This window comes from Octodon degus, unplaced genomic scaffold (assembly GCF_000260255.1).
Source record: "Octodon degus isolate 3935 unplaced genomic scaffold, OctDeg1.0 scaffold00054, whole genome shotgun sequence".
Taxonomy (NCBI): Eukaryota; Metazoa; Chordata; class Mammalia; order Rodentia; family Octodontidae; genus Octodon; species Octodon degus.
In genome coordinates, this window is record NW_004524630.1 from 13,026,288 (window position 1) to 13,054,229 (window position 27,942).

The window sequence follows — 27,942 nt, forward strand, 5'->3', positions numbered from 1 at the left end:
CCCTCTCAGGTGGTGCCGTATCCATTGGCAAGGGACTCGGCTGGCAAATGCTACCAGGTTACCTGCAAGGCTGAATTAAAGGAGCTGAAGGCCTGAAGGCCCTGCTCCTGCTTCTTCCCTCACAAGTAGTGGCATGGGAAGAGCTGGAATTGCCCAGAACAATTCCAGAGCTGAGGGCTGAGGGCTGCACAGTGTGCTGTATTTGTGCTGTCCCAGGGCCCCTGTCAGGAGTGGAGGGTGGGTACCAGGTGCCCCCATGCTGCCTGGTGAGCAAGCTACTTTCCCAGCTGTTATGGTTTGTGTCTAGTCCCCGCAAAACCTCATGCAGTCAGGGGGTAATTTCTAGAGTTTGTGATTAATTCATAATCCACTGGGATTATGGGTGTGAGTGCTGCTGGGATTATTGGTATGAGTGCTGCACCCAGCCTGGGGCAGATAGCCTGAATGCAACATAAGGGAGACAGACTTGCTCTCTGTAGCCACTGTTGCCGCTACTCCTCCCTTTTGCTCTTGCTGTTTTATTGCCTTCTGCCATGAACTGCTGCCCTCTCCCATGTGCCACTCTGCCTTGGAGCCAGCTGAGTATGGACTGAAACCTCCACTAACTGTGAGCTAAATAAGCCTTTCCTTTCTCAATTTTGGGTGTTGGGTACTTTGTCCCAGCAATGAGAGCAAAGTAACTGAGACACCAGCCTACTGTGGAATCTGAGATTGGAGCTCAGACTCACAGATTTTGCGTGAAGCAGGATAGGCTAAGGAAGGTCCAGGCCCCTCCAACCCCTGCCCCTCCTGCTCACCTCGCAGGTTTCGGATAAAGTCTTCGAGCATCATCTTCCTGTCAGGCTTAATGTTGGGACTATACATGTCGGTGTTGAGGAGGATGATGGCGAAGGCCAGGATGAAGATGGTATCGGGGTTGTGGAATTGCTGCACCACCTCGGGGTTGCACATGCAGTAGCGCTGGCTGTGGAAGACACAGAGGGAGGAACCATAAGTGCTCCAGACTCCAACAGTCTGCCGGTACCTTGGTGTCACCTCTTTCGATTCCCACAGTGGCACCCACTACGGGCCTCATGCAGGTGCTCCACACAGACGTGCTGGCTGGAGCAAAGGAACAGGAGCCTCTCCCAGAGGGCTCCGCGCGGCTTTCGGCTTGCAGAGCTCGGAGGACTGTGCTCTTCCCTTTCCTTGCCTCCTTGCAGTCCAGCCCACTGCTACTGGACTTCTCGGCTCCTTCAGCTGACCTTAGCATTTCTGCTTCCTGAATCACAAGCCCTCTGCTTCCTCACCCCCTGCCCCAAGCTCAGGCATGTCTGGAGGAGTCAGGAGAGGAGTGGTCCTGGACAAGCGTCTCACCTGAAGGCCTCGATGAGCCGCTCCACCTTCTGGGCCTCACCCTGCACGCGGATGTGCGCCTGGAACTTCCGCAGGGCCTCGTCCAGCTCCATGCTGGAGAAGTCCATCTCATCCACCACGCAGCTGAGGGCAGGCCGAGAAGGGGTGTGAGGAGCAGGGGGCCTCTCAACTCTGCTTGGGTTGAGGGGTGAGTGCTGGAGTGGTGGAGACTTGAACCCTGTGGACAGCCAAGACAGGCCAGGCAAGGTCTGCCAGCCCTGGTAGACCCTGGACCTCAGGGTCCCCCTGACTAACCAGGGAGGACAGCTTTATTGTTCTCGCCTGTTTTCTCTGCTCTAATGTGATAGTCCTGGGAGCCACAGACTGATAGTCCATTTCACAGCCTGACAACTGAGGCCCAGAACAGTTAACAGAGGCCAGAGAACAGGGGAGCCGAGTCAGCACTTCCTACCCCACCTCCCAACTTCTTTCTCTTCTGCCCCAGAGTGTTTCAGAGTCAAAGAAAGCCTTAAAATGGAATGAGTGCAGAGTGTGGTTCCTTGTACTTTGCCTGGAGTCCCAAGTACTCAGGAGGCTGAGGCAGGAGGGCCAGTGGAACCCAGGGATTTGGGATCCTGTTTTTCTTCCTGGTTTGTCTGTCATTTTCCAGTAAGGTCTCTAGGTGGCTGATGTCTCCCCAGTTGTCCCTTTATTCCAGTGGCCAGGGGAAGAGCCAAAAGTTGCCTTAAGTGCAGCCTTCAAACATGGCCTTGTCTCTTCCTCCCTCTGCAGGGTCCCATGCAGCCGGCCCCTGGCTGTCCACTATAACGTGCTGCCCCTCTGCCCCTACAGTTTGCTGGCAGACTCTGATGAGCTTTGAGGTCCTGGGCACTCATTCCCGGCTCACATCTGCCCTGCCCTCCAGAGTGGCCCAGAGCCCAGCACTGCCACTGATGGGTCAGAAGTCATTTGCAGAGAGCCTGCGTGGGGGTAAAGCATGTGCTGCGTAGGACCCATTATGTCCATGGTCCCAGAGACCCGGATCTTTCATTAACAATCAAGAGAGAGCATGGGGCACAGGGCTGCAGAGGGCTATGGAATCTGTCCTCCCCACCTTTTCCTGCGGGTGTAAGAGAGAGCATCTATTGCCAAGGAATTCTGGCAAGGGAGGGAAGGCTGGAAGAGGGGAGCTGTTCCCCTTCCTCTTTCCTCCTCCCTGTCTGTGCAAGATCACAGCCCTCTGAGTCCCAAGCTTACCCAGTCCCAATGCTGCTATCAGGGTCATCTGCCTGAGTGGGAGTGGGTGAGGGCCTGGGCTGGGAGGTAGAGGCAGCAAGCGTGCCACAGTGTGAGAACTGACAATACCCATGCCTTGGCCTCGAGAGGCCCAGCCAGGTGAGAGGCCACTCTGATTTCTTGGTGGCCCTTGTCACCATACGTTTGCCCCAGCTGGAACATGAGCTGTAAGGATGGCACTGCAGAGCCCACATTTTTGGGTCCCCAGAGTCTAGGCAAGCGGGCACCACTGAGCCACATGGGGGCTGCCCAGGGGAGGCATCCCATAGGCCACATGGCACAGGACTCAGAGCTGGGGCCAGTGATGCAGGGGCCCGATAGAGACCAGGAAGATGAAGAGACAAAGGGGGAAAGAAACAGAAGGAAAAAGAGAAGCATGAAAGAGGAAACCTACCAAAAAGAGGGAGAAAGGGGCTAGTGAAATGAGGACAAGGGGAGGAAGAAGGAAAGACAGGGAAGGGACAAGAGTGAGACAGAAAAAGACAGATGGGTATGATGACAGATGAGGAGACCATACATGGGGTGTCCTGGCATGGCATGGAGGTCTGTCCCCTCCCCTAGGGGGCACCTCACAAGGTCAAGGAGGTCAGGCCCCAGGTGTCCAACTCTGACTGAGTAGCTTGACCTATCAGAGGACCCAGGATGGCCGTGGCTTCTGCCTGGCACCCAGCTTTCTCCAGGACTGCCCCCCACTGATATGTCTGCCCCATCCCCAGTCCCTATCCTGCCCTTCTGGCCCTGAACCTGTGTCCCCTCAGAACCCTTCATATTTACTCTGATCCAGAGCTCCGCTACCCCCTGACCAGAAATGGGGCGGGTACTGAGGTCCAGGCACGGTGGAGGAATGTGGTGGCAGGAGGCAGTAGCCAGGGAGGGTGGGATCTGCTCACCAGAGCGCAATGGCCTAGTTTCCAGCCCTCTGCTATTCAGGTGACATGCAGCAGGCTTGGACACGCATGTGCTCGGGGCTGCAGCTAAAAGCTCCAGGAATGAGCAAAGGGCCCGCAACCTACAGCTGGCCAGGCGGAGCAGCCAGGTGGAAACACAGGCTTGCAGAGCAGGAAGCACGGGAGGGACTCATTCTGGCCATGGGTGGGGCCCCTGGGAGGACATCTGGGCTGTGGAGCTGGTGCCAGCTCTCATCTAGCACCTCCTGGCAAATGTTCTGAGGACCTTGCAGGAGAGTCTTGGGTTGTTAAAATGCAGGTCCCTGGACCCTGCCCAGATGCAGGGACTTAGACCCTCTGGGGTCACAGCCCAGGGACCTGCATTCTTCACCAGCACTCCAGGAGATGCTTAGAATGGGCCAAGGCTCGGAAGGAGTTTGGCCACTGGATGCTCTGAAAGTGTGAGTGCTGTAACTCCTGGCTGCAAGAGCTGCTTTGCGGCAGGAGCATGAGGGAGCGATAGAAGGAGGGACGACACACCCAGGCCCATCTCCCACCCCGACTTCCTCCACGCAGTGACGCCATGGATGCTAGTAGCTGATGGCAGGCGCAGTTCTGGGTTTCTTAGATCTTTGGGGAAAACTACATTTCCTGGTTCCTCCTTCCCTGTGGCGGGAAAGAGCTTTGCTGAGCAGTGTGCCTCTCCATGAGGCCAGGCACGACTCTCATGGAGTTGGGGGTCACACTAGGTGACCTCGCTGGACCTCCCAGACCCCCACTCTGACTTTGAAGTTCTCAGACGTGGGCCTGGGAGCTCGGAGAGACTGCAGCCAACCTTACAGGCACCGTGGACAGCTGTTCCCTGCTCAGACTGACACCTCACACCACAGCTGCACCTTGTCCACACGCCTCCCGGGGACCACAATGTGTCTTCCTGGTGCAGCCCATGTCCCTGGGAAGGTGACTGGGATGGAGACTATCCTCTCTTGCAGCAAGCCTGCTCGGTTGACCTGTCACCCCATGGTCTCTGTCACCTCCATGGAATCACCCACCACTCACATCTCCCACAGCAAGTTAATTTACCTGCCTTTCTTGTAAGATCCAGATGCCACCCTGACACCTGCTCCTCTCCTCTTTGTGCCTCCTCTCTCCTGATGCTTTGCAGCACCTAACAGCATCTCCCTTTCACCTTTCTTTGTGATCCTGGGTAGAGCAGGGCGCTGACAGTTCACCATACCCTGCTACTGCCTGACCCACCAGCATCCTCTTTCCTGGGTGATCACTGCCTATTTCCAGTAAGTTGCGTAACCAGCAAGTTGTATAATCTCTCTCCTTCACAGGAAGCAAAACTCAGACCACCAAGGGGCTTGGCCAACACTCCCACACTGAAGAAGAGCAGACTTTTGAGGACCATGTTGTGGGACGCCTCCTCCCCCACTAAGCCTTTTCTATTGCAACCTGGGATGGGGACCCGAGGTGGCAGGGACCTGAATACCAACTGTGGTTTACTAAGCACTGTTCTTAGTGCTTCACTAAGTATGTACAGAGATAACTGTCCCCTGCCTGAGCAATGTCAACCATTACTCATCACTGTACGATACAGGCAGAAGCTCAGAACTGAGGGGCAGGTTGGTCCCCGACTCCTACTCCCCACAGCTCTCTCTGCTCACTGGGGGATGCTACCCTCCTTAGATGTGTGGTAGTAGACTGGGAAGGTCTTGGGGGACAGCTGGGTTCAGGCACAGAGGCACCACATGTCGCATGCGTGTGTCAGGAGCTACCCCTGTGCCAATCAGCATGCAGCCTGGGGTCACCTTGCAGTTCACAGCTGCCCTGGGCAACCAGCTCACTGAAGGTTCCACGTGCCTGACCTCTTCCCTTCCCCTTCTAGAGCATTCTCCGACCACTGGCAGTGGCTGACTGCTTGACTTACTTTCACCAAACATGTCCTGCAAGGCTTCTGAGTACAAAGCAGGGCTAGGGACTTGCTGTAAGAACAAGGAGTGGAAGCTCAGTCTCTGTCCAGGGGAAGAGACAGGGACTAAGTGCAGAGTCAAAAATAGATCTTCATAATTCCAACACCTTCCACACAGAGAAAGGTCAGGGTTCTGCGAGAGGACAAAAGACATTCATTTTGCATTGCTGTATCCATGCAGGCTTCTCTGGGGACGTAACACTTCTGCTGGCATCTCAAAGATGAGTAGCACTGACCATGGGCAGACTTATGTGCAAAGGCCCCGGAGTAGGAAAGAAAGTCCAAGGTTGCGAAGTCAATGAGGCTGCACTGCAGACTCACAGGCAGAATGGAGAACAGGGAGGCAAGGCACATGGGCAGATGCTTGGCCTGCCCGAGCTATGGGGATTGAAGGAAGGACTGTAGAGCCGATGCTGCATGCAGTGGGATACAGGGGCCAGGTGTTATGACATCAGAGGAGTGATGCGATACAGAAATGATGAATGCAGGGAAGGAGCAGACAGCAGGAGTTAGCAGGGCTGCAGTCAGACGCTACTACGGGTCTGAGCTAGAGGCAGCGGGGCCGGGCAGAGGTAGGTGGTAGAGACCAACTGTGTCCATGACTTGCGCTGTGGCTTAGAGGAAGAGCTGATGGGCTGGGTGGTGGAGGGGATGCCGCAAGTGAAGGAAGGAGTAGGAGGGAGGAGTTCCCTGGGCAGGGCTGAGCTGGGCTGATCTTTATGATGAATGTGGCACTGGGAGGACACAGCTGCCGGAGGCGGGACTGGGACTCCTATTTCAGACACACTGAGATGTTGTTTCATAGAGTTGCAATTTCTCCCTCTCTGCTGAATGGTTCTTGTGAACCCCCAAATTGATGTCTTACAGTTTGCAAATTGAAACTTTTCTCTGACCCTTCATCACTCACCAGTCACCACCCCTTCTCTGTTCCTCTCCGAAGCTAAATTCCTAGCAGGAAGCCCTTCTCATGTGCCTCACTCTCATTCACTTTTCATCCTCTCCAGTCAAGCATCCGCCCTCAGCACACGGTTATCCACTACAAATTTTCCTGCCTAGGTGGACATGGTGTCCCACGCCTGTCATCCCAGCACACACAGCAGGAGGATCGCTGGGAGTTCAAGGCCACCCTGGACTGCGTAGTGACTTCAAGACCAGCCTGAATTACACAGCAAGACCGTGTCTCAAAACAAAAATTCTCTTGTCAAGGCTGCCGCTGGCGGCCACATTGCCAATCCAAATGGATCCCCTCTGTCTTTGTCCCACCAGTTGGCAGCACTGTCCCTCCCTGCTTGACTTACTTCCCTGGAGGGTCTTCTCTTCCTTTGTAGGTTTCTTCTTACCACCACTTAGGGTGGTCCAGGCCCCGTCCTCCTTCTAGCAAGCTCTCTCCAGGTGGCTGCATGTACACCAGTGATTCTAGCAGCCACCTGCAAGCTTTTAACTCGTCTGCTGTTGTGGGCGGGAGGTACTGAGAATCAAACTCAGGACCTCAAGCTTGCCAGACAGGCACTGTGCCATGGAGCTAAATCCCCAGCCCTACAACTCCTCTTAGACACCACTTGTTTTCTTCTTGGTTGACCTATGTTGTTAATGAAAGGCCATTTCAGGTCTGAGGGTGTAGCTCAGTGGTAAGAGTGCTTGTCTACCTTCACAAGGCCCTCAATTCCATCCCTAGTACTGAAAAAAATGAAAAGGCTATATCCAATACTGCTGGTATCAAGCACTGAAGACTTGGGTAAACACCAGCTCCATGCATTTGGTTAAACTTGCTCAGGACCCTTGTGAGTCCTGGGTGGCTGCATGCATCTGGGATGCTTTGATCCGCACATCACTGCTGGGTGACAGTCGCAGGAACGTACAACATGCTGCAGGCATCTCTTGCAGGCAAGTCAGCTTGCACATCCTTTGTTTTACCTGATATTTAACAGTTTGACTTGCTCAAGTACATAGCTGACAGTGTCATCTGATAAATTCTGCAGATGAAATGTTCCCAAAGCCAGCATCTCTCCCTTCTTAAAATGAAAACATATGCACATGTATTTGGTGTAATTTGTACCGGTGTAGTGAGCCTGAAGCGCAAACATATACATATGCAAAGACTGAGCGTCCCCAGCTCTGCCAGTGCGGGAGGCTGTTCTCCATCGCAGGGTCCCCTCAAAGGCCCTGTGCTCTGCTTTCCACATACCCTGTACTTCTCTCTCTGGGTCTGAACATGCCGTGCGCTTGCCTATGTGGTTCTGAGCACTTTCAGGGTAGGACACCTCCTCTCATCTCTGCAGCCGAGGAGCATATATGAACTCAGTAAATGTTTCATGGGGTGAATGAGTGAAGAAGCGACTGAACAACTGACTAGAACCTGTGCATGTGGTCAGCTGCACCCCGCCCCCCAGACCTGTACTTGCAGAAGCCTGAGCAGTGGTGCAGGATTGGCCAGCCTGCCTTGGCACGATCATCTGGAGCTGACCCTGGGCCCGGATATGGCTGCCAGGGAAATGGCCCTGAGGATTCCCCATGGTGGCAGTGAGGTGGCACGGGGAACACTGCCTCCTGCTTCCTTCAACTGCTTATTATACCGGTGAGTAATGATGGAAACCAGGTAACTGGCCCTGGGTAGACTGGTGCCCACGTGGCCCATCTGGCCCTGTCTCAAGAGGTGCCGCAGATCTGTTTGTGGATCACAAGTCAGTGCAGGTTGTACGCAGGCCTCCCTCTTTCTGGGAGCTTCTGCAGCTGCTACAGTGACTGTCTCACAAGGGTGGGTGAGACAGAAGCCCAGAAGCTCCTGCATCTGCACAAACAGGTAGAGTCTTGCATCAAATTGCTTGTTAACACTGATCTGTGTGTGGAATTACTTTGTGTTGCAGGGAGATGATGCATCCCCTGTGACTTATCAAAATGGATTTTGCCATCTCAATTTCTCTCTCTCTCTCTCTCTCTCTCTCTCTCTCTCTCTCTCTCTCTCTGTACACGTGTGCAAGACAGCGTCTGGCAGACAAAGGAGCTGCTTGTGAGCTGAAAATAAGTGATGGCAACAGCTGAGAGTTTTAATGGGCCAGAAGAGATGGCAAAGATTGAGAAGGTGAGGCCCCAACTGAGTTCTGGGGAGAAGCCTGTCGCTGTGCTGTAGGAGGCTGCGCTGTGATGCAGGAACTCTGCTTTTACTTTGCATTCTCAGTTAAAGGATTTAATTCAAAATATCCCCATCCACTGAGGCATTATTTCTGTAACTCAGAACTCACAGTGCATGCTACGAGGTAAAGATCTTTTCGGAAAACTGCAATGGTGCCAAGGAAATGGCGCAGGAAGAAGCTGACTCAGGGCACCTGGAGATGACAGGAGACCAAAGCAAGTACCCTCTGAGGGGGCCTCAGGAAGGATGGCTGCCAATCACATGCCGAGGACCCAGGAATCAAAGGATTATGGTTTCAGTTCCTCCACAGATGAGTTTCTTTTGCAGCACTCACCAGCGGCTTTCAGGCTTTAGCGCACATGGGAATTGTCTTAAGGGCTTATCAGCTCCTTATAGGACTGCTGGGACTCAAATCAACCGGCCTGGAGAAGAGATGGAGGAATTTGCATCCTAGTAAGTGTCCTTGTGATGCTGCGGCTCTCAGCTGGCGACTACCTCAGAGAAGCTAGACGCTACGGCAGGAAGAGGTTGCCCTCTGGGGTCAGACACCTTGGGCTTGAGTCTTGTTTCCACTATCTAGTTCTTCAGTTCTCAGTGAACCTTTCTGTGCCTCCCTAACCTACAGAAAGGAGATGATGGCTAGTATATGTCATGGGTCAGGTTGGCTTGAGTTTTAAGAAGATAATGTGTGTACAGTTCCAGGACCCAACAGGGCTCAATAAAGGACACTTTTGTTATGCACCTGGAGACCAGGTCTGGGCTGGTAAGGTGCCAAGCGAGCAGGGGGATTTGAAGTCCCCTCTGGCTTAGGTATTAGGAATAGCTTTCCTTTACCACAATCACTTGTACATAAAACTATGTCATTAGCTAATCCTCCATTGGCTCTTCAATACCTACACATAGCAGAGTGGAAATTGATCCAGTTCAGACCTTTTGAGATCTATAAATAAGTCACTCTTTACCCAGATGAGAAGATCAAAGTGTGGCAAACAAAGTTGAGTTGAAGGCTGGGATAGTACCGATCCCACTCAGTTTCTTCAATTTCTCTGCCTCCAGGTGGGCATTGGTTATTTCTTCTCTCTGGACTCCATTTCTGCCTGGTAAATGAGAGGTCTGGACTTGCTAACTGCCCAAGAAGTCTCGGGGCTGTGATGGACAAGATCACATTTCTCTTGGAATGAAATGCAGGTGCTGGGTGCTTATGGGTTCATTCTACCTGGCTGGACCAAAGCCAACAGTGAGCTCTGTGACAGTGGGTAAGCTACCTAGCCTGTCTGTTCCTCAGTTCCTTTATCTACAGAAACGAACAGCATTCAGAGAGCTGCTGCAGAGACAGAATAAGTGAGGCTCTGTATATGTGAGGTCCCTGGAGCAGTGCCCACTGGCGCACAGTTGGTGTGAATTCTCATTATTAGACGTCACAGCCAGCTTTCTTGCTATAGGTTCTGCAGAAAAGCATCAGGACAAGGTGACCCCTGGAAAGCCAGTCCTAGAAGTCCCACTTCAGAGAGTGGACAGTTGGAGCCACAACTGATGTCCCACAGGGATTCAGAGACTTCTCCAGAGCTGAGGCCTGAGGAACAAGGAAGGGGGTGTGGGGGATATGTCGTTTGTGTATAAACCCCACTTTACATAGTCAAGTGACCATGTCAAAAACACTATCAACCAGGGATAGTGGTTCATCCCATACTTGAGGACCTAAGCCCGCAGGGGCAAAGGAACTCTCAACTTTCACGACTGTTTACTGTTCAGAGAAGTCCTTGGCCCTCTGTGATACAGGGGGACACATGAATGTAGGTGCTTGGAAAGGTGAAAGAGTAAGGTTGCAATAAATACCACAGAGGACACTGTTGTGCAGGATAGTACTACGAACGGAACCCACGGCCTCACACATGCTAGCAAGGACTATACCATGGAGCCACACCTCCAGTCCCCCAAAGATGCTGCTTTTTAAAAAGACATTCTCCTTCCATCCCACTGCATAAAGTATCAAAGCAGTGCAAATATGCCTGCTTATCCCAGGCCTCTTTTAACTTTCCTCCATACCCAGCAGGGTCCGCCTGGGTCCAGCTTCCTCTCCCCTCCCTAATGGGAATTCTTTGGAAAAAAAGGTTAACTGCCCTGAGATTCCACATAGCACAGTGGGCAGCATAGGATGTTCTTGAATCATTTCTTCCTAGTGATCAAAAGCAAGAACCTTTCAGACTGCTGAGTGTGACAGACAATCTGTCTTCATTTCAAAATGTCCCTTAAGAAGAACAATCTGTTACACTCTGGCCAACACGTTTCGATGGAAATGAAGTAATGAAATCTGACCTAAACGTCAATCTCTATGTCTTGGGATTTCACGGAGGACAGAGTAGATGCAGCAGACAAGGGACATCCAGGAAACCTGCTGCTGGCAGATCAACCCCAAAGCCGCCCTTGGTGCATTTTTGTGGAAATGATAGATACTGATGCCCTTCCCGTGTATGTGATTCACATCGGAAAGAATCATCCGGGTTGGAAGAGAGATCGCTCACAGCCGGCTCGGAACATTCCTCATCCGCTGGCCCTCAAACCTGCTGAAGCGTATGTTTTGGGAAGGAAATAGAGCAGATCCAAATTTGCCAGCCATGTGGAAAGGGTGAAGGGGGTGCTTCCGGCCCCCAGGATCCTGAGCTGGTTGTTCTCTGGTCCCTGGGGCTGGGGCTTGAGGGAGGCATCTCTCCTGAGCATAGAGGGAGGGTACGCTCAGGGTCAGGCTGGTCCCCAGATGGAGCTTCCACCTCCCTCAGAGAATCAAGCGGGTTTTTCTCTGGTGAGTAGATCTGACTTCAGACAAGACCTGGGATGTTCAAGGTCTCCCTGAGTAGAGGGTTCTAATGCCTCAAGATTTCCAGAGGGAAAGATAATAACAGAAACAGCTACCAGTTATAGAAAGCTTCCTAAATTCTGAGTTCACCTCTTCACAGGCATTTTAAACATGTCATCCACAGCAGGCAGGCGCTATCCTTGGCCTTTTGCAAATGTGGACACTGAGGCTGATTTTGCCTTTCAAAATAAACAAACAATGCTCGGCAGGTAAACCCTGCACTGGGCATGACCCTTTGAGCCCTGCTGTCTTGTCTTGCATTCTTATTTGAAAAAAATACCTGATGGAAAACATCCTTTCTTGGAACATGTCTTCTGTGGAAATAAGGCCCCAAGGGTAGAGATGTATGTCAGCTTCTGAGGGCAGCAGGGTGTGCCACCTCAGGTCTGCCGCAGAGGCAGGGTCCTTTCTGGGACTGCTCTTCTCTTGCCCCCACAGCTCTGGAGAGGTCCCTCTTGCTCTCTCTTTCAGGAGGGGCTGCACCTCCATCCTTCCTTATCCGGCTGTTTCTCAAGAATGCTGTGGTTCGGGCTGTCTTTGTCTCCCAGGGGCAGGGTGATTTATGGCCTTTATTTGGCAAGCAGCTCTGTACAGAATGGATGTGACTCACTGAACGTCACCAGGTGGGGGCAGGGACCCCTTTTTTTTTCACGGTACCGGGGACTGAACGCCAGACCCTGTGCTTGCCAGGCAAGCACTTATTCTACTGAGCTATCTTCCCGGCCCCCCAGATGGGGACAGGGGATCCTTGGAGAATCCCAGTGAACCCTTCCAGATCCAGGTAAAATGGTCCCAGGAAGGTTACTGCCTGTGTTTCTCTGGGGGCGGTAGGGGGAGGGGATAGGGAAGAGACAGTGGCTCCTAAAACGTTAATTGGGAACCATTCTGGCTGCTTCCGCCTGCTTCTGCTTACCTTCCTGTACTTCCTCTCTGGCACACACTAGGCAGCCATGCACTTGGGGGAGGAGGGCTCCTTTCTGTGTGGCTGCATCAGTGGGCAGAACCATGGGCAGCATCAGGCTCGGCTTTGCACTCTGCCAATCCTGATGCCAGGATGTCAGAGAGAGAGAGCTCTGAGCTCTCTGCTCTCTTCCCATGCCCCTTTCTCTTCTCTCTCCATGGGTGTCTGGGTCTGTGTTCCCTCACACCATGAGTCACACCTGCTCCCACATACAGGAGACGTGTTCCCGTAAGATGTCCAGCCTGGCCCTACTCTCAGCATGTGGTAAGCACTCTGTGTTTGTTGAGTGAATGATAAACAGTCATCTCATTTTCCTCAGCATAGGTCTGGAGTTTTCAGTTTTTCCTAATATGCTTTGGGAGGAGGGCAAAGCCTGGTCTTAATGTTTGGGCCAGATGGTTCTAGATGACTAAAACCAGTGAGTAATAAATGCACTAAGAAAGGACATCGATTCACAGCACTTGGAGGGACTGTGAGATTGTACTGCCCAACCCTCTCATTTTACAGACGAGGAAACTGAAGCCTGGACAGAGGAAACTTGCCAGAGCTATTCAGCATGTAGATCCTAGGAGGACGGCCAGGGTTCGAGCCCACCCACCTAGAGCCAGAGCAGCCTGAGCGCTGGCCCAGTGCGGCTCCAGCCCCTCAGCACAGATCCTGGTCTGAGCCTGCAGCCTGCAGCCCGCAGCCTGCAGCCCTCCGCCCTCACACCCACTCCCTAGGTGGCTTGCTCCTAGGCTGTCTCTGTCTCTCCCACACTCAGTCTCCCAGGGAGGATGGCAATTAGTTTTCCTTGCACTGCTCAGCATGAGCTTGACAGATCAGTGTGGGCCTGGCATGTTAGAATGCAGGACCCAGCCCCTTGGGGACTGGGGACAACAGAAAAAAATAGTATGAAAAATGGTGGGGGTTGTGGGACCATTCTTATCCCCAGAGCATAGGGATACAGGGTCACCTGTGGGTGGGGGCCACTGGAAAGAACCAAGAGAGTAGAATGGGAAGGGGGCAAAGGCATGAAAAGTGGGCAGAGATGAGCCCAGTGGAGTGGCATGGCATGTGTGGAAAGAAGAACAATGCAGTCATCTGCTTCCTGGGTTCCTGGACCTGTACCAGACCCCTGTGCCATCCCCTCAGGGCACCCTCCACAGCAGGGTGAGGTGACAAGACAGAGGAGAGAAGGGAGATGAGCCAGAAGAAGGGCGAATGGGAAATGCGGAGTATTTATCAGTTTGATTTCCATCTCCGGGCACTTGATGCGTCTGACCAGTTTCCAGTTCCCACAGCTGGAAATAGGGAAATTCTGCACAGCTAACAGCCTATGGGGATTTGGAGGTCCCTCTAAGCCCTGGCTTTCCTACCTGCACTTGGGAATGTGACAGTGTCTGTCCCTGGTGGGCTGAGTTCCCGCTGACCTTGAGCCTTGCCTGTCCCTACATACACTTGGGATGGCCAGCCCCATTCTGAGAAGACAAGTGGACCACCCTTCATGACAATCTTCCTTCACCGCTTCACAGGTGTGGAACACAAGGAGAGCAGAGACTTGTCCCCTTGGTGACACAATGCCCGAAACGCTCTGTGAATGAGGCCTATCTTTTCGCTCCCATCCAGGGACCATACCTGGCAGAAGGAGCCCTGCCGCTCTCTCAGCAGGCCCTGATGCTCTGGGAGCAGCGAAAAAAGGAAACACTTCTACTGATTGTTTCCAGAGAGAAACAGTGTTGGGAAGTGGGTGGGGATCATTCCCCATGGTGGGGACCTTTAGGTAAGAAGGGAGTGAGCCTGGTTGTCCAAGTGGAAGAGAGCACGTCGGGGAGCGGCAGGGCCACCTTCAGGGCCTTGTCTTTCCTCGCCATCCTTCCCAAGAGGGGAGAGCCCTGCCACGACACAGTAAAGGGTATGAAGACAGTTTCTTTTGTTGTAATTTGGTTGGTCAACTTATCTTTATGGAGTCATAGTGTTTTCTTGTTCTAAGAACCTTCAGTGTAACCCTGCTTTTTATTGCGCTCATGTTCTGCCTCTACCAATGCGAAAACGAGCCTGGAGATGAGGGTTGTCGGGAGCGGAGAGGTGGGCAGGACAAAGTTGATTGGGACCTTGTACTGACACATCCTTCTACATTTTTTGGGCTCTTTCTCTTGTCCTAGTTGGTGGCTGGGTAGACCTTTTGTCTCCCTTGATAGAAAGCAACCCTGATGCCTGGAAAGGCACCTGGCCCCAGTGCCCTTAATGATTGAGCCTAAAGGGAGGCAACAGCTCAGTACAGAGTCGGTGATTGGCTAAAGACTATGTCACTCTGGCCCGCCCATTGCGGCAGCCAATCAAAAAGCTGTCAGGGCAGGAGCGATGATGTAGAGCCGGGAACTCTCGCTGAGACTTTGGAGGTCCTGGCTGAGGTCTCGGGATTCTAGGCAGGTGGGGTAGGGATGAGGGAGCGTGGGGCGCCCGGAGCGCGGGGCACTCACTCCAGCACGTCGCGGTTGAACTGCTTCTTGCTGTTGCCCAGGAACTCTCCGACCATCTGGCGGCTGAGGCCCTTGCGCTGGAGGAGGAAATGCGCCACGCCAATGGGCGTGTCAGGGATGAAGCCGCGCGAGATCAGGAACTGGATGCCCTTGTCCGGGTTTCTGGGGAGGAGTGTGCGTGGGGAGAAGTAGTCATGAACCAAGACCTCCAGGGACCTGTGTCCATCACGCCTTTCAGCCATGAAACCCCTGAAAGAGTCTAGCAGTCCTTGGAAACTGAGTTCCCAGAACTCGTACTGCTCAGATGTCCCCCTCTCACCGGCACCTCCTCACACCCAGAACGGGCAAGGGACTGGGATGGTAAAGGGGAGGCCTGGTGCAACAAAGAGGATTCCAGAGTAGGCGAGCAGGAGTGCCCCTCTCAGCCCCTGCCTCGCTGCCTTGAGGTCTTCAGGTCTGCAGAGAAGGCCCTGCACTCTGCCTGTGTCTTGAGGTCATTATCAGGTGCCCCTGCCCTGGAGCCTGGAGAGGGTGAGGGAAACGGACGCGAGCTTCCGTGCCACGAACCCTCTTCCTTCTTCATGGAGGACCCAAGGACCCAGCTGTCCAGGGGCCCCTGTCCAGATGTGAGTCTGGGTGGGTGTGGGGACTGTGTGCTAAATGCACTTGTCTGCAGACTCATGCGGCTCCCTGTGCTGTATCTCATTGGGTCCAAAGAAGCTAGGTAGAGAGATTGAGGGTATACACTCAGAAGCTTTCATAGCGCTTTGACCTTTTTGAGACAGCCTACCACGTGACTTTTTCTTGCAAATCATTTTTATTGTGTTTCACAAAAGCATCTGCCCACGTGTTGGGAGGGGTGCAAACTGTCTTTCCCTAGAGGTGGTCTGAGAATCTCTGTCTTGAGGGATATGAATGTTGGTTGGGTTTTTGTGTGCATACAGAAGTGATCCTGTGGAGGGATGTGAGGGTGGGCAGGGTGGGGCGGTGCACACCCAGGCAGCAGCCTGGTGTGGGAACAAGGACGGTGGGTTTGCAGTCAGGCAGCTCTGGCTTCTCCTGGGTCTACCTTGTCTGAGCAGTGTAACTGGATGAGGTGTGCCTTACTTGTGGGAGGTGTTTCTTGCTCTGTAAAACAGCAGCAGGTGCTTTGTCAGGGAGCTGTGAAGGGCAGTGAGGGGCTGGAGGTCGGGCGCCTTCCACATCTTTGTGGTCATGGTGTCTGGCAATCAGTAAACAGCCACTGAATGAGTAAGTGAACACACAGGTAGGCAGGACACACATGGCACTCTGGGCCCAGAGCTACGACGGAAAAGGTGGCTGTAGGGTGCATGAGGGCCCTAGGGACTTTACATTTTGGTGACAGGAACATGCCTGCATTTTCTGCTTTAGGCTGGCTGTGTACATTTGGTTTGCAAGAAATAGTCTGATTGAAGTCTCTAAATTAAGTAGGTGTTCACTTCTCTCCTTCCACTGCTCCATTCTGTTGCTATTCTTCTCTGCTTGCTTCACATTCCCTTCCTTGCCTCCTCCTTCTTTAAGTCCAATTCCTCTTTGGCTCCTCCCAATATACTTTACACTGTCTCTCCTCTGTCTTCCCCCAGCCCCTCCTTTTTGCAGCCACAGGAAACAGGCTGTTTCTCTAGCCTCATCTTGTACCTGAACAGTTGTTCTATCTTTACACTGCTTGTGCTGCTATTAACTTGACTCTAGGTTCCTTTCAAATTTCCCACTTTTCAAACCCTCACTTCATCTTAAACAGTAATGATCGTGAAAGCCTACGTTTGATGTGTCATTTTCCCCAGATACTTCATAAATCCATAAGGGAACATAAAACATGTAAAACATGCTTTTTGAGCATTATCTCAGGGCCAGGAGTGGCAGGACCACCCCAGAATGAGGCGATAAACTGTCTGACACCCTGTGCTACAGGGAGGAGGTGCTCTGTCAATTCAAGACCCCCACCTCCCTGCAGCCCTTCGCAGGCCTCCCGAGCCCCAGGCCAGAGCTCACTTACATGTTGAAGAGGTTGAGGCCAATGCGGTAGAGCCGCTTGCGCAGGGTGTCGGTAGAGAGTGTGGGCGACTTGCAGCTAGCAGGGTTTTCGCAGTGGTAGCGGGGCAGACTCAAGATCATGGCCTGAAGGGCCTCTTTGGATGCTGCCGCTGACACCTCCGAGCTGGACTTGGCTGATTTGGTGGATGTGCTGCTGCTGCTCAGCTGCTCAGAGTTGTCACCTCCCTCGGCCTCTGTCCCTTTCGCTGCCTCCCCAGCCTCTTCCTCTGCCTCAGTAACCACAGCCTCCTCCACCACCGCCTCAGCAGCGACTGGCTGGTGGGTGTCAGTGGCCTGGCTGACCGCTGCTGCATCTGGGCCTGTGTCCTCTGTGGGCGTGTCCCCCTGGCCCATGGCAGGGACCTGCTGGGCCTCGTCCTGCTCACCACTGCTGGCTGCAGGCTCAGCTGTGGCCTGGGCTGTCTGCACTGCGCCCAGGCAGTTGGCCACAGACAGAGCCGTGGAGGAGGAGACAGAGATATTCTGGTTGGCAATCTGCACTGTGACGTCTCGGAAAGCCATCATGAGGGTGCTGCTGTGGCTCTGGGGCAGGCTGGCGGCCTCCACGGCCTCATCCCCCAGCCCTGGGCCCGAGCCCTCAGGCTCCAGCATCTCACCCTCCAGGCCAGGCTGCCCCGAGTCTGCATGCAGGGCCTGGTGGATCTGATAAGCGCCACCCTCCTGCAAGGAGCACATGGTCTTGAGGCTCCAGGTACTGAGGGCATCGTCGATGGACTTGGCCAGGGACTGCACCTGCTCGGTGAAAGAGTCCTCCAGCTCTGTGAGTGTGCCCGCGAAGGTGGGCGGCAGCGAGGGCGAGCGCACCAGCGGCAGCCCCACAAGCCCGTAGCCTTCCATGAGCGCCTTCTCAGCTGCCAAGCTCTCAGCGGTGGGCGCCCGCACCTTGCGGAGGGAGATCCGCCGAGGCAGGCGGCTCTCCAGCAGCGAGTTGCGGATCTTTTCGAAGTTCTTGCTAAGCTGGTACTGGCGGAAGGCGGTTTGGATGGTGCAGGCAGCGCGTCGGGACACGAGGTGGCCCCCGTACTTGTGTTCTAGCATTTCAATCTGCAGCAAGGACAGAGGGGGAAGGGCTCTGTTAGGGAAGGTTGTCATAGGCCCCCTCCGTAGGGTGGGGGAGGGGTCAGTGCCTGGAGCCACCTGAAGTGCTTTTGGCGAGGTCTACTGGGGCTCACATGTGATAACGCCTAGCATGACCTGGCCTGAGATCCCAGATCCTCAGCAAGACACTAGAGGGTGCGGGTGGAGAAGTCCCTGAGTAGTGATTTCCCAGCGGGCAGGGCAAAGAGAAGTTGCTGCTGGCGCTCAGTTACAGCTGCTGCGGTGGTAATTAAAACGTGTTCACATCAGAAATGCAAACAGAAGTATTTATAGGTAAAGTGCATGTGTTTGATTTGCATTAAAATACTGTAAATTTGCATTGGAAGGGTGACAGAACATTAATATTAATAAAAATATTAACAAAAATGTTGGATCAGTGGTGACTATATGGGAGTTTATTACACTATTATTTCTACTTTGGAAGACTCTTAAAAATAGTGAACAATGAAATATTGAACAAAAATTTTTTTAACACCCCCAAACAGAACACCTGCTGTGTCTGCCTCTGCTCACCCCTGCATTGGGGTGCCTCCCCTTTCTCAGCAGCATCATGGAGACTGGGGACAAGAGTTGATCACAGTACCCCACTCCCACAGTGTGGCTCATGGTAGGTGTTCAATACCTGTGAACTTCCTTAACAGTTGGATGGGGTCTCAAGAGTGGGGTCCTTTAGACCATCAGGACTGATAGCTCCACAGCTCAAGTTGGCTCTGTTATCTGCAGTGGGCATTTTCTAGCCTGGCCAGGGTATGGTGGGGGAGCTTGGGGTTCCCACACGGGCACGCCTGGCCCCAGGAAAGCTTGACCCTTGACTCCAGGGTCCTTGTTCTCCTCCTCTAAGCTCTTAACCCTGTCTGTGGTTGTTTGTCTGCTTAGGTTGCCTTGTTTTTGCTTCTCCTTTATTACACTTCCCAGGAAAGGACTAGAAAGACGGTCCTCTGAGGAATGAATGACTAATGCTGTTTAATCATGCCTCCAGAGGGCTTTGCAGTTAAATACGGAAGAGACAGGGCTTACATTAAGAGGATGGGGTTGGTTGGTGTTGATATGGACTTGGGTTGGTCCTTAAAGAAGTTTGGGAAGTGAGGAATTCTTGGGCACTGAGGTGATGTCTTTTCACAGCCATCCCCACCACTTACACACTGTTTCATTCCTGAACTAAGAATTAGGAGGGGAGGGTGAGATTCACTGCTCAAGGCAAGAACCTGGCCATTCCCATAGCCCCGGGGTCATGATGGGGAGCAGTGCAGATCGAAGGGCCAAGTTTATCCCTCAACACTGCACTGCAACCTGCTCATGGCTCTGCTTGACCCTCCAAAGGGTACAGCTAGGGTGACTGCCTCCCATAACCCCTATGATGCCCTTGGTTCCATCCTTCCTGGATGGTGACCCACAGTGGTCCAGCAGAGGCATCCTCAGAGCCCAGGAGGCCTCAAGGGCACAACCCTATTTCTCAGGGGCAATCCCAGGTAAATTGAGACACTTCCAGTGTTTCCCTCCAGCCCTTCTAGCCTTGCCATCCAGTGGCACACCCATCCCCAAACCTAGGGGTATCATGTGGAGCCCCCCCCCATCTAGTCCTACTCTCCATGGGTAGTTGGAAGCTTATTCAGATGAAGGATAGTGGCCCATAAGACTTCCCATGTGACTCCTGCCAGAAGTAGCTGGATTTCACAAAGCCCAAAGTTCTGAGCAGCACGAGGAAACCCTGCCAGTGGGTTAAGACTGAAGGGTCTTCAAAGTGCTCTTAAAAATCACAATAGAATGGGACTGGGGGTGTAGATAAATGGCACAATACCTGCCTAGCTTGTGTGAAGCCCTGGGTTCCATCTCTAACACCACACAAAACCAACCAATCAAGCAAACAACAAGAACAGATGTACTGGCTCTCTACGGCTTTGTAACAAATTACTGTAACTCAGCAGCTTTAAAACAGACCCATATATTTCCCATAGTTTTGTAGATCAGTAGCTGGAGTCACAGCTCATCTGGGTTCTCTACCCAGGACAGTACCAGGCTGAAATCAGGTGTTAGCTGCAGCTGAAATCCATCTAAGGCTTGGGTATTTCTCTCAAGCTCGCCATCGTTGGCAGATTTCAGTTCCTAGGATTGTAGGATCAAGGCCCTCAGTTACAAAAGCTGCCCATGCCACACAGCCCATTCCACAAAGTGGTAGTCTTCCTTCAAGGCCTACAGGGGTCACCTCTGAGGCTTCACCTTCTTTTACAGGTCTGGCCCACCAGGATGAGCTCCCTTTTCATTAACCTAGTCAACTGATGTGAGGTATCTGTTTCAAATCCACTGGAAACATAGTGAGCATTTCTTATCACTAGCCCTACAAGTGACATCCATCACATTCATTACTCCTGCTCAAATTCGAGGCGGGGAGCTGTACAGGGTACAGGATATGTCAAAGGAGGACCAGGGTATATCAAAGGAGGACCATGAACCCTGCCTACCATGCCAATGTGACAAGTTGCCTACTTGGTCTTTGTCTAAATAGGACCTCATGCACTCAGAAAAAAAACCATCACTATGTGCCTCAGAGGCTTTCTTTTTCCCTTGTGAAGAAATCATGCTAGGAGGAAGAGGACCTTGTAGCTGGGATTGTTCTCTCTGCCGAGTTCTGGCATGAACCCTACAGCCTGAAATGGAGTTTGGCCTTGGCCTGGACAGGCATGTCCTCTGAGGAAAGTGTAGAGGGTGTGTGGGACTCACCACTAAGCTGCCTCCTTCCCTTCCAATTTCTGTCACCCTCTTGTTCCTCCCAAAACACCATGAGAACTAACAGGAAGCCCAGAAGTCAACCTATGCTTGTCTTTCTAGGGAAACTGGGGCCCAAGAGCATGCTTTCAAGCTACTGACAACTGAGAAAAGGTAGGAAACCCACTGCCTGAGACGCATGTGACACAGGAAAGGGGTTCCCTTCTGCATGGAGGCCGCAGATTGACTCAGATAACCCTTAAGAGGCTTCTTCTACCAGTCAATGCCATGTTTCCTTGGAGCAAAGAACAAAATCAGATTTAAAATTCTCGTATCTCAAATTCTCTGTAATGAATGTGGTCATTATGTCTACCTACATTGTACCAATAAGTATAAATAAATTAAAAAGAAAAAAGTAAAATTCTTGTATCTGTCCCACCAAGTCCCCTCTAGATATTAAGCCTCATGAAGAGAGAGACTTTGTTGCCCTATTCACTGCTTTATGCACAACACTTGGACAGTGCTCAGGACCTGCAGGCATTCAGTGAATATATATCAGATTAATAAAAGAATTAATTGCAGAGTTATCTTCATGAATTTCAAACAAAAACTCCCCCCTCTGACTTGAGCAGAGAACTTGCTCCTCTCCTCCCACCCTGTCCTCTCTACTCTTCCTGGCATTTCCTGCTCCCCACAGGCCTGGGAGTTTAACCCAGGGCTTCACTCATGCCAGGCAGGTGCTTTACCACTGAGCCACACTGCCACCCCCAACCTCCATCCTTCTGTTTGGTGTTTTGCCACCCACCTGCAGATACCTCCCAGATTGCCCCAGGCTAAAACATAGCTCTACTCAACTCCCTTGCCTGTGGGGCACTAGACCAATCTATGTTTCTAGTCCCACTGAAATGCTTCCAAAATCAATCTACCCTTCCCCAGTCCTGGAACAGTGCCAAACTACTATTCTAGCCCCATCTGGTGACCTCTTTGTCCTCTGGCTCCTGCTCTTCCTGACCTTCTGAACTGGGCCTCAGCAGGGTCAGCAGTGGCCTTGTCACCAAATCACATGGCCTGTCCTCCACCTCTGTCCTTGCTTTCTCCAGCTCTTTTTTACCCTATCTGTCTTGCTCTTCTTGTTCCCATCTAGTTCCTTAGTCTTAGACTATAGTCACAAATTCCCCATATATGCTACCCACAGTCATATACGGACTGTCTTCCCATTCTCCACTTGAGTTTAAATATTTTCTCCTACATTTCTGGACATTCTCCTTGACTCTCATGTTGGAAGTCATTAGTAAACATCTGGTAGCTGATAACAACTAAATAAGCAGAGAAATTTCTCAGGCTGAGCCTTTGTGACCACCCAAACCATACTCTCAAGATTGACACCACCTCACCTCCCATCTGCCTTCTCTCAGAGCCTCCGAGCAAGGACTTTACAACCCAGGGTCAGGTGGAAGCCTGCCATCCTCCCTGCGCAGCTGATGTTGCCTCTAGCTCCTCAGCCTGCTCTGCCCGTCAGTGCTAGGCCCTCTTGCTGGAGTGCCTGCTCAGCCTCCCCAGCTTCAGGGTTCCCCCACCTTCACCCACCTCCTTCATGTACACGTGGTCCGTCTCCTTCAGACCCACACCCAGTGTGCCTCTTCCACAAAGCCTTCTCAATCCCCCAACTGGACAGGACCACTGCCATGGCCCAGTACTGAGGTGGTTTCAATCGTCTCCTTGACACTCAGTTTTCTCCATGATTCTTTGGTACATTTACTCCACCCAGCTGTCCCTATCCGTCTTTCTCTCCTCTAGACCCTGAAGGAGCATAGGTTATTTGCAACATCAAATAGGCCTTGGTCATCCTCCGATGTGTGGCTAGACCCTGCGTGGTGCTAGCCTGGAGCAGCAGCTCATTGAAAGAGGTTTGAACTTCAGTGACTGGCTCATCACCTCTTGTTCCAGTCCTTTTGGCACAACCCCTTCCCTGGTGCAGCCTCTGCCTGTGAGCCCAGACTGCACTGTCCCACTGCTTCCTCTGTCCTGCGCAGCCCACCCTCAGTGTGCACTGTCACCTCGTTGCTTAGAGCCCAGGGCTCATAAACTGTCCCACAGTGCCGAGGCAGCTCTGTCTCCTCTGCATCCCCTGTGCCCAGCTCGGTGCCAGATCCATGGTTGGTGCTTAATAAATGTTTGTGGACAGGAAATAAACTAAGCTTTCTCCTATGCCCCAGGGGAAATAAAAACCCAGTCTCTTTCAGAGTCAGGCTTGGAGCCAAATGCTCCATCCTTCTTCTCCCTTTGTGTTCATCCAGCCACATCTCCTGGGGCTGGGTCCTTAGTAGCACCCCAGGTCTCTCCCCCATTTACCCCACCCATATCCTCCGGTCCCCTCAATCTTGCTCTTCCCCAGGGCCAAGTCAGAGAGCTGAGAGGTTGATGTGAGAGGAAGGGAGCCCTGGAGCTCCCTGGCCAAGGATTAGCCCTCCTCATTTTTCCCTCAGCCCATGAATCATGGGTAATTGTGGACTCACCTCTTCCCAAGAGAGCAATCGCTCAGCTTCTGCCAGAATCATTGGAGGGGTCTGGGGTGGGGGGTGTCTGCCTCTAATGAGCCTCTCAGTGTTAATTAGAACATGCTCCCTCTTTGCAGGGTACTGCGGCAGAGGAGCCTGCCAAGGACTGTTGAGCTGGCTGCCAAGTCAGGGATGGGGCTAGGGGCAGCTAGCTGGGGAGGCAGACTGCCCAGGAGTGTGGGCCGGATGTGAGTGGGCTTTGAAATGGAAGCGAGGATTTCCTCAGATCCACAACTTTTGTGCTGAGAGCATGGAAATCCTGCAAGAGTATCTACCAGTTAGCAAGGCAAATCCTGACCAGAGGCTGTGAGGCAGGATCTGGACAGGGGGAGAGGCCTGTGGGAAGCCTACAGGACATGGGGTCCTGTGCGGGGCAGGGCTGTGGCCTCCCAGGACATGGGGATGCATCTCCTCTGTGCCTACCATGAAGTGCCCACTGTCTGAGACATAATAGTACTCAGCATGGCAGGGCATTGATGGTGACTCTTGGGGACCTCTCACAACAACTGCCAGGTAGACATGCCAGACACTATGGCCAAAGGTACCAAAGTCACAGCCGCCTAGATGAGGCCCAGGACAGAACAACTACATGACGCAGTTCTCTGCCGCTGGATGCCTCGCCTTCAGCCCCTTCTCTGCAGGCTGGCTCCCTCCATGTTCAGGCGGAAGTCTCACCATAGAGTGGCAAGGAGCCAAGCGATACTCTGCTGCAACCCTCTGGCTCACAAATGGGGAAACTGAGGCTCAGAGAGGGAAAGTGACTTGGAAGTGTAGCCAAACCCTGCTCCTTGGAAAGACGAGTCTGGACCTAAGAGCCCTGCGGGAAAGGTGGCTGTTCTCCAGGAGACCGGGCCTTCTGTCCGGGACCCTGACTCGTGGAGCAGGGCCTAGATGCCACCAAGCACAGCTGTATGCCCCTGAGCTTGGCCAGCAGAGAGCTCTGCAACGGGACAGCCAGGATAGACTGCTGAGCAAGAGCGGCAGAGGAGCCTGAGTTTGGCGATCACACCCTTTATGCCCTTGTTCTAGCCTCTTTTCTCAAAGGCCCCCCACAGGGCCCCATGTGCCCTCTTTCTCCCCACAAGCATTGCTGTGGCAGGAAGCGGAGGATGGCAGAGTGGTGCAGGAGGCCCTCAGCCTGTCCAGAGGGGTCCCGGAGCGGGAAGCTCTTTCCTTTGCTTGCTCACCAGTATGTGGCAGGGGAGGGCAGGGCAGGGCAGGGCAGGGCAGGGCAGGGCAGCCTCTGGTGCTTAGTGCTGCAGCTGCTCCTTTGGAAACACCCTGGAGTTGGCCTGGGCAGGCTGCTCAGCCCTGCCTCAGTCCTGGGACAGCCCTGTCCTGATGAGTAGGGCAGCTACCAGACTACACAGAGGAAGCTACTAAGTAAAAGCACATGCCCACACAGGAGATGCCTGAGCTAAGATCTAAGTGAGGTAGCGACCACCCAGGTAAAGGGAACTAGAGGGTGGGCAGGGAGTGCCTCCTACAGAGGAGATAAAATACACAAGGACCCAGAGGCAAAGGGCAGCTGGGAATCTGAGTGGATGGCAACAGGCACGATGGGCCCCCAGTGGGGGGTGGTCTCTGCAGGAGAACCCGGGAAGCCTTTGTACTGCACAGTGGGAGCCATCCAAGGCTTCCAGGCACGGAGGTGTGATTGATGGGCCTTTTGCAGCGATGATTCATCAGCAGCTTCACTGGGGGATGGGGTTGGAGGAGGCCTAGCTGAAGCTAGGTTTCCCCAGAGGGAGCAAGTGAGGGACCAGGATGGCCTGGCTTTGGGTAAGGCAGTCAGCAGGAGAAGATGGGATGGGAACTAGTTGAGAGGTGGGGATGGAGAGGACACGGGGCAGAGAGAGGAGCCAAGGGCCACACTCTGCCCTGGCTGAAAGAGCAGGCCCCGCAGGTGGGGAGGCCGGGAGGCAGTGACTGTCCAAACCTCTTCCAGGCCAGGCACTGCAGGATCCCAGGGACGGGAAGGGTCACGCGATCCCATTGTAGACTCCAGACCTAATGACAGTCAGGACCTTGCCCAGTGCTATGGTTTGTGCCTAGGTGTCCCCCAAAGCCTCATGCAGTCACGGGATAGGCTTTTCAGGGGTGGTTGAGCCTAGAGTTTGTGACTGATTCATGGTCTAATGCTGGGGTGAAGGGTGCGAGTGACACCCCTGCCCTGGGTGGGCAGCCTGCATGCAGTATGAGGGACAGAAAGAGGCTTGTCCCTTCTCCCTCTGTTTTTGCTGCCTTCCACCGTGAACAGTTGCCCCTCTGCCTTGTGCCACCTCACCTTCAAGCCAGCTGACTATGGACTGAAACCTCTACAAAATGTGAGCTAAATAAACCTTTCTCCTTTTAACTTTGGGTGTTGGGTATTTTGTCTCATCAATGAGAGAAAAGTAACTAAGACACCCGGCTTCACACTTACCCCTCCCCCCTGTGTCACTAAGTTATATCTTCTGGGTATCTTTGTACCAGTGCCCATGCCCGGCACTGGGGAGACAGAGATGAATCAGTCACGTGTCCTGCCTCAAGGAGGCGTCCTGTCAACATGGAAGCTAATGTAAGGCTGAGGTGCTACAACAGGGAACTCAGGGCTGCAATGACATCTCAGAGAAGGGGTGCCCAGTGTAGCACTGGGATCCGGAGGGCATTGCCACAGAGGGGGAAGCTACCAGAGGAAGCCCTTTAAAGTGTGAAGCCCAAAGGCAGGAGTGCTGAAGAAATCTCTGCAATAGAGGCAAAGAAAAGAGAATGCAAAGCCCCAAAGAACTTACGAGGTGTCTAAAGCCCAGAGAAGTTAAGCAGCTTGGCTAAGGTCACACAGCTCATTGGCAGAGAGAGAACAAGTTCAGCCTCTCATCAGTCTGCTAGATTTTCAATAACTTTTTTGCTCTATCCCACTCAGTCCTTTTTCGTTCTTTCTCCCACCCCCAGCCTGTGCCAGGTCTGGAAAGATACACAAGTTAGGGGAGGTAAGCGATTCCCTAGGGCTGGGCTCACTTGGCAAGAGGGCCTAAGTGACCCTCCACCCATTCTCACCTTTCCTGACTGCCTAGTATGCAAATCCACTAGGATGACATCTACTTTTAAATAAAAGTCTGAGGGCCAGCCAAAATATCTCAGCAGATTAAAGTGCCTACAAGCAGGTGCAGGGGCTGGGGGTTCAATCCCCGGGCCTGCTGTGCTGGCCCTGCCCCCGGGGCATGCTGAGATAGCAATTGAGACTGGATGTGGTGGCACGCACCTCTAATCCCAGCTCTTGGGAGGCTGTAAACAGGTGAATCACTATGATTCTGATCTAGTAGTGAGACTCTGAACACCTTGTAGACCCTTCCCTAAAATATAATTAATTAGTTAGTTAATTAACAAATGTCTGTAGAATCAGTCAAAATCTTGGTAGTTCAGAATTCAACTAATTTTTTTTTTCAAGACAAAACACACTTCGGTGTTATTGACTTATGGACCTTAAATGGAACTGCAACTTCTTACTGGATCTCTAATAGTTACTAAAAAATGATACTCCAGCAGGGTGTGGTGGTATGTGCCTGTAATCTCAGCTACTGGGGGAGCTGAGGAAGGAGAGCTGACGATTTGAGGCCAGCTTAGGCGGCTCAGCAAGACCGTATCTGAAGATAAAAAAAATAAAAGGGGCCAGAGATTTCACTTAGTTTTTCCCGAGGTTAATCCCCAGTACAGGACAAACAAACCAGAACAGAACAAAATAAAACAAAACAAAACAAAATGAAAGTCACTCAACGAGCTCTTAAGATGTCCAAGATGCTCTACTAGATGCTGGGGAAAGGGTATAAAAATGAGTATGTACACAGAGAGCACATTGGCCAAGCAATGGCCGTGACTCATCCACATGGCTGCACTGACAAAGGTTCTACAATCTGAGGTACAGGATCTCAGGATAAATCCTGAGGGGATTTCACTGACCTTCTCAGACCCAAAAGCTACAACTCTTGTTGCATAGGTCCTGCTTTACCTTGGTCTTAACCATCCAGTAGAAAAGTATGAAGACGAAATGTAGGAAATAAAGCCAGGCTGTTAAGTTGAGCTGTGGGGGACTCAGGTCAATGATTTCTGACATTGCCAGTTAAACAGAAGACCCAATGCTGGGCTGGAGAGATGGCTCAGTGGTCTAAAGCACCTACTTGAAACAAGCTTGGCAAAGCACAGGGACCGTGGTTCCATCCCCCAGCACCACATGCCAGCCAGCCCCGCCCCCTGGTGGGCTGAGCTGGCCACACACACACACAATAAATAAATGTAATAAATAAAAATAAATAAATAATTAAAAAAAAGACCCAATGCTATTATGGGCTACTGGACTCTTTTAGAATATTTTGCTGAGTTTACACACCTATAATATTCAATAACGGAACCTCGAAAAAATAGGGTATACAGATGAATGTACATTTTGTATCTGTGTATTCAAAGTTCTTAGGATAGATATATAGTTGCATTCTCTTAATGAATAGAATGATTTGTTCTAATGGTGTTTGTAAATAGGATCTCAAGTCTGCATCTTGTACAGCAATTAACCACTAAGAAGAATATATGCAGTGTGTTATTTGTTGAAAAAAAAAAATGAGTATGTAGTG

The 27,942-nt window shown here is 52.4% G+C and overlaps 1 protein-coding gene across 1 annotated transcript in view; it reads right to left on the reverse strand.

The window, feature by feature from the left end:
* Positions 1-27,942, reverse strand: part of Iqsec3 (IQ motif and Sec7 domain 3) — a 104,292-nt gene that overhangs the window by 19,121 nt on the left and 57,229 nt on the right. The window contains exons 4-7 of the mRNA XM_004633396.2: positions 16,918-18,020; positions 14,901-15,062; positions 1,357-1,479; positions 798-964 (exon numbers count right to left, since the gene is read on the reverse strand). Coding sequence (XP_004633453.1) covers positions 798-964; positions 1,357-1,479; positions 14,901-15,062; positions 16,918-18,020 — 1,555 coding nt within the window. The remainder of the gene's footprint in view (positions 1-797; positions 965-1,356; positions 1,480-14,900; positions 15,063-16,917; positions 18,021-27,942) is intronic.